This window comes from Barbatula barbatula (assembly GCF_947034865.1).
Source record: "Barbatula barbatula genome assembly, chromosome: 7".
In the NCBI taxonomy this organism is placed as follows: domain Eukaryota; kingdom Metazoa; phylum Chordata; class Actinopteri; order Cypriniformes; family Nemacheilidae; genus Barbatula; species Barbatula barbatula.
The window spans coordinates 5,621,397-5,631,371 of NC_136770.1; the positions used below are offsets into that span (position 1 = coordinate 5,621,397).

Sequence of the window (9,975 nt, forward strand, 5' to 3'; positions counted from 1 at the left end):
ATAAAAATATTTAAATATTTTTTACGCTGGACCGAGACGTGTTGCGACTTATATTTTGAAGTTATTTTTAAACACAGGCGCCTCACAAGCGATACGTCATCAAATGTGAATCGCTTGATTTCTAATTTAGTTTTGCACCGCGTCTTTAGCATTTTGACATTAATGTTGTGATAAATAATTAAATTATAAATTAGTGTTTAGGACAATTTATTTATGACAAGTATATACACTTAAAGGTAACGTTATAAGCCCTGCTTTAAAATCTCATGGTATATCATGTGACGTGTCATATGTGAAACATATATAATGTCACACTTCTCCTTGTATTTTTATTACACAATATTAAGCAATACAATATAGCATAACCATCTGTAGAAAATATCAAAGTTCAACGTATATTATTAAAAATGCAGTAAGAAGGTGAAATGTAAATGTGATGCTGTATCTTACGCTTTTGATTTGATAATAAATTATTCTAGATGTATAATTAATTGGGTTTTTTTAAATGAAAGAAACGTCAAAAACATGTTATGTATTTTTTCTTTGCCCGCGCCACCAGTTTTACGTCATAGTTTTAAATAAACTACATTTCCCGTAGTGCAGCGCGATGTCACATGACATCTGATTAATGAAAAGGGTGTTTGATTATTTTCCTCCGCACGCGTAGCGGACGTCCCGTGTCACGTTGACCCTGAACTCATTCATGGTGAATGTACGCGTGTTGTTTTAACAATATTATCCTTATTATTATAATTACAATCAGAGCTAATGGGAGCCGGTGAAAGCAGATCTGTATCATACGGTCTGGATGAGGAAGAAAACGTCACTGTTCTGCATGGAGTAAAGGTGACAGCACAACACGATCATTTATTTGATATATTATATTAAAACAACATTAAATGAAAATGCACAGCACTGTTTTGACCTCATATTAGATCGTATGATTTAAAAATGGTGTTCCTATTGAAACCCTTTCTTTATCGCTCTTTGAACTTTAATGCCATTGAGACGAGGAACGTGCGAGTTGATGATTTCATCATTACTGTGTATTCACTGTATGAATTAATGTCAAGGTAAGCAGCATTGTGCGGCTTTGTAATGTAAACCTCATGTCTTGGCTGGCGGGATCTAATGTGCTGTTGAAATGTAAACCTGTACGTTTATGTGACCCAAGGTCAGAGAAAGAAGCCAGTCAAATCAAACTGTGGTGAAAGGTGAAAGGTTTTGACTGAAAGTCTGTGATCACAACAGACAGGCAAGAAAAACGTCTCCATTTGTGGTGCATTTGAACACATGTATCATTGTGATGATACAAGCAAGTGCAGTACTTTTGAAAGGAAATACAGTTACTTAAAGGACTTTATAGTTGATGGTTTCACAGTGCATTGGTCAGTGGCACTATTAGAACATCACGGTCACCTGTGCTCTGGATTGACTTTACCACAATCTTAAACCACTAAAGTCAACTAGGGTTGATATGATTTGGTTTGATGTAAGATTGATGGAATTGTGTTTGTGTTCTGCTAGTTATCAGGCAATGTTCTCCAACGGATGAGAGAGCCTGGACCATCTCCAGTGAGACCAGCATTATCCAAACCAGAGAGAGGCAAATCTGAACCAGGTAGCAACCAGCTGTTTATTATTCCAGGAATCTTATTTTTCTGCTTTACTTTCACTGAAATGGATAAATAATTGAATACGCAGTTTGTATATGTAAAAGTTCGTAATGATTTGAATGTGATTTTTGAAATCCACTCAATGATGGTGTTTTGTTAGGGCCTGCTAGACCATCTGCAGCTGAGATGCAAGAGGAAGTTCGAAGAAGGTTTGTGTTGTTACGGTATAAGGTGATGTCGGTCTGTTTATTGTCTTTCAAGCTGAAGGACAAGGTGGCAGTGATGCATGCTGTCAGTCCTATAAACATGCATGTATTGAGAGCCCTGCGTGGCGCCATGCTGTCGGCGGATCATGATTTGGAGAGAGATGAACCTATGAACTTAGCTTGCAACAAGCAAATTGTCTTTGTAATTTGTACAAGCAGATCTCTTGTTGGTTTCTAATAGTCACAGGGGCTCTCTCTTGGTCACAGGTTCGATAGAGAACAGGCTCTGGTCCAGGAAGAGCTGGCTCGTATCGCCCATAGAGAGAGAGAGGCAGCAAGAGACGATGGAAACCCAGCTGTGCTCAGTGAGAGAGCCAGGAGTCGAGAGGAAGCCGAGAAAGCTCAGGACCTGGTGAGACACAGTTTAATTCTCTTTCCATGTCCATCCGGTCATCCTTTGAATATCTTTCTGCCTCTAATTGAAATGTTATTCATATAAAACTAGACTATATTGTTATTTTTATTTGCCTGTTTCCCAAAAGAAAAATATTTACACTAATTATTACGTTTATATTAAATATATATTTATAACGATATTATTTACTTTACTCTTAAAGCAACAGTTTACCCGAAAATGAAAATTCTGTGATCATTTAGTCACCCTCACATTGTTTCAAACCTGTATACATTTGTTTGTTCTTCTAAACATTTGGAAGGATGTCAGTAACCAAACAGATTTGATCCCCATTGACCATAGTATTTATTTCCCTACTATGGCAGTGAAGGGGATGAGATCTGTTTGGTTACTGACATTCTTCCAAATATCTTCCTTTGTGATCAGCAAAACACAAAACTTTTTGGGTGAACTATCCCTTTAATGTATAGTGTTGCCTTCTTCAAGATCAGTCAATATTTTGTGTTTGATGGTGCGTTCACATGCGTGCCGCTACATGTCCACAGTGTAAAAAAAGTCGAAAGATGCTGAACATTTTTGTTACACAAGCCATGTGTTTTAAACCATAAATCATTTATCATGGTCACACTTTACATCAAATATTCAATTTCATTTTGACCACTAGAGTGCAGCATTTTATTTCTTGTTGCATTTTTGTGCCTATTTAACGCAAAATAAGTATAGAGTAGTTTGAGTCTCTCTCACTCTCTCTCTCTCTCTCTCTCTCTCACTCTCACTCTCACTCTCACTCTCACTCTCACTCTCACTCTCACTCTCTCTCTCTCTCTCTCTCTCTCTCTATCTCTATCTCTCTCTCTCCCTCTCCCTCTCCCTCTCCCTCTCCCTCTCTCTCTCTTTCTCTCTCTCTCTCAGTGTTGCTAAATCAAGCAGTGAATTAAATTACGATGTGTAATTTATAATAATGTGGCTACTTGGTTTCTCATGTAAAGCTTTCGTGTTCACACCCACAATCGATGACTTCTCTTCATTTTTCTCTCCCGTATGATTGCTAACAGCATCTCTGGTGGTTAACTACAAATTAGAACGTATCTAAAGACTCCTATATAAAATAAAAACACCCTCTTTTAAAAGGTTTAAAGGTAAAATAATGTAGTTTGCGCACAATAGTTAATAGACATAAAGTTAAAGAAGAGAGAAAACAATAGTTTTAATGGGTTTTAATGAATGCACGTCGCACTGCATGGGCATTAAAATGTAGCGAGCAATGAAATCGCTGTTAAAATCCTGCTATGTATCACTTCTGCAGCTATTCACCAGCTGAGCAACATGAGGTTCATACAATACAAAAAAGAACTTGCACTGCGTATCCCTAAACAGAACCTGAAGTTTATGTTCCCGAAATATCGAGCTGTCTTCTACTCGTGTCTGCGTCACTTCTCAAAGAGGCGAGACTGCGGCGATGCCAAATTCCTGCACACACGCAAACTGTGAGAGCTGAGGGCTCGGATATCGAAAGAAAACACCAGGAATAGATTTCAGTGTGAAATGGATTCAGACGTGAAATATGTGTTAAATTGAGCTGGGAGGATTACACTTTTATTATTAGCTCAAAGCATCATCGCACAAGCCCAAATATTGAAAATTCTAGAATGGAGGGGTGTGGGGAGGGGAGGGGGTGCTATGGAGAGAATCTAACAATAATTTAATCAGAAAATCCAATAATTGTTTGCGAGTGCTGCTTCCCAGTTTGGTTTCTCTTGTTTTTATTTCATTTTCTCGTATGTTGCTGTGGGGTTTCTAGGATGTTAGGAGTTATCTTCCATAGGTGGTGACTGGTCCAATTCAAAAGATTTTCCCCCGTGGATGCAAGTCTATGACTCCTCTCCTCTCCTCTCCTCTCCTCTCCTCTCCTCTCCTCTCCTCTCCTCTCCTCTCTTCTCTTCTCTTAGCAAGCTGAGATGAGTATGCGGGTGAGCAGAACTCTTGTGTAAATGTATTGCATGCATTCGGACAGCCAACACATGAAGATTAAACCATGAATTTTTTTATGCATTCTCTGTGCTTTTTGCCATTTAAGTTCTTTTGATTGTGCAGAATGTTATTTATTTTGTCTTATATTTTCTGTATGTGTATTGATATGTATTTCCAAGATGATAAGTGAACACCTGCATGCAATTTGATGGGGTCATGGAATACAGTAAAACATTTGTTGAATGTTTATTGTTACACATTTCATAATTTTAAAAAGAAATTCTTTTCACATCGCCACTGTCCTTCCGAGACCTTGGATGTCCAAATGTACTGTTTTATGGAAATGGGGGGAAAAACACTGTACCCTTTATACGATTAAGTACTGTGTTGTCAAAGTTGACAAGCACTTATACTTGATGTTAGTTATATATTTGTAAAAAAAGACAAACATAAAGGGTGAGTAATAATAATGATTTATTCACAAAATATGGAGATACAAGGTTTCAGAGGGACATCAGGGATGTGTTTGTTGTGATATGCAGCTTTTGTGATGTGAGAGGTACAACATCCTTTAACACTCCATCCAACAGCAGATAGAACAGAGAACATCAGCTGCATCATCTCATCACAGCTTTATTTCAGTGGAACACAAATCTTGTTTGATTGTGATGAGTTTATTCTCTAGGCCCGACAGTTGAAGAGAAAAGAAGATGAATTAAAACATCTTGCTGAATTTTACAAGGGGCAGCTACAACAGATGGAGAAAAAGGTGTGTAACGCACTCAAACACATGAATATCTACACACATACAGAGGGTCTGGAGTTGTGTTCCACCGCTAAACATTAACAGAATATGGAACGATTGGTTTTACTACGTCTTACTATTTCTGTGGACTTTCAATGAACTACTCTCTCACTCTCTCTCTCTGTCTCTCGCTTTCTCTCTCTCGCTCTCTCTGTCTCTTTCTCGCTCTCTCTCTCTCGCTCGTGCATATGTATTCACAGTTGAATGCATTTGGGTTTCTTTGCATTTATAAATGTACTGTTTCCATAAGGATGTTAACAGATGCAACTTTATCTGGGCCAAAGCAGAAATCTCCTCATGTTCTAGAAAAATCCTTTAAGCTTTAACAAGCCTTTGGCGTGAGTGTGTGTGCAAGCTGCTTTAAAATCTTTTTTTGCTTTTAAGAGTTGTTGTACGTCATAAACATCAAATCCGATGAGATACTGAAGTGACCACTTCCATTGTGACCACAGTGTGTGAACACTAATGGATCTGAATGTGTTATGGGTTACCGACAGTCAGGCGGTTTCATAAACTATATATAGTTGTACTTATATAAACTTGATTTATATTAAACTGTCTAGGGAAACGTCAATCATGTGTTATTTGGCACAGTATAACACGCACGCACATCATTTTATACAAATTAATCCTTAATGCACCATAAAATAACTACAGAAGACATTAACAGGGATTTGTGTTACTTTAGTTCAACTGGTGGAGCATCGAGTTAGCAACACAAAGGTCTTGTGTTTGGGTCCCACAGAACGTATAGTACGTACTGATAAAATGTATACATTGTCATATACTTTAAGTCACCTTGGCTAAAACATCTGCTAAATGCGTAAATGTTAATGTACTGATGAGAAAGTGAAAACTTCCCAAATCATATCGGAGACGAGCGCTTTCCTTAGAAAATGTACAAGTCAGGTTGATTTTAATGGTTTGAGTTGATCATCTCTGGACTGTTGATTTCTGATGTTATTTTCCATCACACTCTAATTACAATGTTTTCCTTTTCCCGCTGATTCTTTCTTCCAGCGTGTAATTGTAGATTTAATAAGATATCAGAGACCGATCATTCCAGCTGTGTGATGGATATAGACTATGAGATCGTAATTACACTAAGAGATTATAATCTCCTTCAAGTCATTGTTCTTGTGTCTTGGGGCTGGATTCTCTAGCAGAGGGAGGCCCCTCAGAAATGTTGTGTCCTTCATTTTTTTTATTGTCTAACTAGTAATTTATTAAAAGCAAAGGACTGGAGGCATTGGTGTATTATAGGCCTGTGAATGTTTTCTTATAACTCTGCTGTAACTGGCATGTAAACGTCTATTAAACTGCAGCACAGACACTAATACTTGAGATGTCCAGTGTACATTTTATTTATTTGTTTATACCACAATGTTGGATTGAGGATCAAAATATGTATCAAGGCAAGAATACATTTTAACTTAACTATGAAATAAAAAAAGAGCATGGATATGATGATGAATTTGGTATAAACTGAGATTTTGAGAGTATTCATGTAAAAATTGCGAATAAAATATTTAACAGTTTTATTTGTGTGTTTATGTTATTGCATGAATGACTGCTGTAATCTCTCTCTCTCTCTCTGTTCTAGAATGCAGACGTCTATCAACAAGCTCTACAAATATACAACAAAGAGGCAGTTAAGGCAGAGAGCACTGTAAAGTGAGTGACTAAAGAACGTTAAATCTTGCAACACTTATGCAACAAATCTGGTGTTTAAAACTGGGGAGAATTAAAGAAACGATCTGCAATTATTTCAACACTGTCTGCATGGTTAAACTGTAAAATGCAGGTGGGTAGGATGACGTTTTTTACACTAAGGCAGTGGTTCGTGAATGACATGAGACAGTTCCTTATCCACGATGAACTCCATCACTGTCTCCATTTATGAGAAAGTGTCAATCAGGTTCAAAAATTCCTCTGTAATCCTCCTGCAGGCCACTAGGGGTCAGTTTCTTATATGCATTTACTGCTACATGTGTCATTTGGATGTCGCTTGATATGGTTTGCACCTGTGTTTTGTTTCTGTAATGTTTCATCATTGTTATCAATCAAATGAATCCACTCCTGTGTTTAATGAAGTCACCGATGTACAATAATTGTGTTTACTTGTCATCAGACCTCATAACATCAGCATCATCTGCCCTGGGCTCCAGTCTCAGGTGTTGAACTGCTACAGAGAGAACAAACATCAGACTCTTCAGTGCTCACAGCTGGCCAGAGAATATATCAACTGCATCAACTCCTCCAAGAAGGTTTGTATTATTTATTTGGGTTAGGGATATCATTAATAAAATAGGCTGAAGTTATTTTTCATTTTATATAATAAATGTATAATGTGTTTTAATAAACAAAGCAGAGTCGTGTAATATACTTTATTTATAGCGCAATAATCGAATAATGTTAGATTGTGACCGTAAATGCTTTGTAGAAAATATCACATCTCCTTATTTTTCTCAAACCAATATGACTCATTTCAAATCAGATTAAAACCAACGTAAACACATAATAGAAATAAAGAAAAATCACAGAGAACAGGGACATCATGAAAATAAATGACATAGACTACATGGTGCTATTGCAAACTTTTCGTAAAATGTACAGCGCTACTAACTGTGAAAATAATAGTAAAAAATGACGTTTGGATGAATCGTTCGATGTTCTCTCAAAAATTTCATAATTTACTCACCCGCATGTTTGCTCTTTGTTCTGTTAAACATAAAGAAAAATATTTGTAAGAATGTCAGCAATTTTCAGTTACGTGACATCGTCCACTACCATAGTAGGAGAAACACTTTAAAAAAAATTTGGAGCAGACTCTTGATCACAACCATGCCAATATAAAAAAATGTACTTGTAGCAAATGTTGTGCATCGCATTAATTTGTTTTCCTCTATTGTGAGAAGCTTGTTCATTGTGAAACATGGCAGACTGATTTTCTCCACAGGAAATGCAGTTTATTTTAATACTAAATCACTCATGCAACTCACACATCGAGAAAGAGAGAGAAAACAACAACAACTGCTTTTATCATATGTGTGTGTTATTACATTACATAGCATAGCAGGGCTTTACACACAGACACCCGTCTCAGTAATTGAGGGGTTGAGGTTGGCATCCACAGTGGCAGTTTGCCAACTAGAGCGGGCAGGCTGCCACACGACTACTGAAGTGTAACACTGTGCAAATTAAAGACATTTACATCTAAAGGAATCATCTGCATATAAAAGACCAACCAAAGCTACAAGCAGATCAAAGATTTTTCATATTGAGATTCAGACCTGATGTATGGTGAAATCCTTTCTTTGGCTGCGGTTAAAAAGAAACAAATATTATCCGATATTTAATAATCCTGATATCTCCAACCAAGGAGATCAATATATTTGTGTATATGCCACTGTTACGGCCTGATCGGTATGAGATGTTCAGCATCCAATATTTTAAACATGTGTCTTGTAATCTTACAGTGGCCGTAACTCAGACAGTTTCTTCATATCTCGTGTTAATCTTGAGTACTTACAGAATATTACCCTTAGTATAGTCTTTAGTTTGATCACATTTATTAAAGACAGATACAGCTGTACGAATATTTCTGAAAACATATGACGCGTGCGTTGTTTGCCAACAAAACGCATATGACTTTCACTTACTGCGTGCGGTTTGTCCTGCATCTTTTAGCGCTGGAACCGCTCCATCTTTCAGTTTCAAACCATCTCCAAACCCACAGTGTTATATCCAGCGTTTATATAACATTCCTCACCGAAATTAATACAAATTACATTTTACAGCAATGTATGTTATGAAACTGATTTTCACGTTCGAAAAAACCTTTGCGAAACCTATACGAATGCTGGGGCAGTGTATCGAGCACAGAAATACTACGTCATACGTAAAACTCGTTTTTTGATAAGTTGACCACAATAAGCCTGAAAAGACAGCACGCTTAACATTGTAAAGTCAGAATGCATGAAGCACTGTTGCAAATCCCCTTTAAAATACGAAACAATGTTTACAGCTATTATTAAACACTGCTGGACGAGCAGAACAGAATAGTTGTTGACAGGTTTTTCTGTGGGTTTGTCTTCTGTGCAGAACCTGCTGGTGAACCACGGATGAAGGTGATGGTTAATATTGATGAAGAACTTTTCAGCAGAGGATCCTTAAAAAACATTCAGCATTGTTTGTGTGTGCGCACGCACTTGCATGAATGAAGTGGATGCATTGTGTGAGTGTGTGTGGGAGCATCTATAATGGTTGAGTGTCTGTGCTGACAAGTTTATGTTATGTTGGATTGTGATAATCCTGATTTACTGTAAGCAAATAAAGTCTCTGCAGTGTAACACATATTTGAGAGACTCTGAATATCTCCAAACATTATATGCGAAGAGGATTTATGAGTCTGAATTGCTTTCTGGGCGAGACGATGAGAATAGGACTGGGAAACCCAGAAACGATACCAGATGAAACGGAGGAAGGTAAACAAGAAGTTAAATTTGGCCATAAACATCCCACTTTTACAGGCGGGTAACCCAGACACATTTTGGAAACTAAAGGCATCATATCTACCGAACAAACAAAGCACTTGATTAACTTTTTGACAATTTCATTAAATCAATCTTACAAATTCCAGCAAGTAGTTCTTTAGAAAGGTTCTTGAAAATTATTGTTAGAAAATACTGTATAAGAAATAACTTTATGTAAAAAGTTAGTTTGTGAAAATCATGCTGTTAATATACAATTCTTTGTTAGTATATTTGCAGTACTATTGAAAAGGGAAATATATATTTTTCACCAGGAATCTGCTAATGCAACTTCACTAAACTTTACATTGAGGCTCATTTATGCACATGCTCACGATGCTCTTTCAAACACACTTGGATTCCAGTGAGTGGGATGTTGTTGGGCAGGATGGGCAGATCGATACGTTTATGCACACTGGAGACAAATTGT

At 37.1% G+C, this 9,975-nt stretch overlaps 1 protein-coding gene across 1 annotated transcript; it reads left to right on the forward strand.

The window, feature by feature from the left end:
- Positions 1 to 604: 604 nt before the first annotated feature.
- chchd6b (coiled-coil-helix-coiled-coil-helix domain containing 6b) lies at positions 605 to 9,369 on the forward strand. The gene is made up of 8 exons (XM_079460392.1): positions 605 to 846; positions 1,528 to 1,621; positions 1,777 to 1,825; positions 2,090 to 2,234; positions 4,894 to 4,977; positions 6,617 to 6,687; positions 7,145 to 7,280; positions 9,118 to 9,369. Exons 1-8 carry the CDS (start codon positions 769 to 771, stop codon positions 9,139 to 9,141), a joined length of 681 nt encoding a protein of 226 aa, XP_079316518.1. The 5' UTR covers positions 605 to 768; the 3' UTR covers positions 9,142 to 9,369.
- The last annotated feature ends 606 nt before the right edge of the window (positions 9,370 to 9,975 follow it).

What these genes read in the sequence shown, in the direction of transcription:
- chchd6b (XM_079460392.1), top strand. Translation starts at nt 769, where the DNA reads ATGGGAGCCGGTGAAAGCAGATCTGTATCATACGGTCTGGATGAGGAA. An exon ending in CAAGAGGAAGTTCGAAGAAG is followed by an intron (nt 1,826 to 2,089) that starts GTTTGTGTTGTT and finishes TCTTGGTCACAG; the next exon opens with GTTCGATAGAGAACAGGCTC. An exon ending in CCGAGAAAGCTCAGGACCTG is followed by an intron (nt 2,235 to 4,893) that starts GTGAGACACAGT and finishes TTTATTCTCTAG; the next exon opens with GCCCGACAGTTGAAGAGAAA.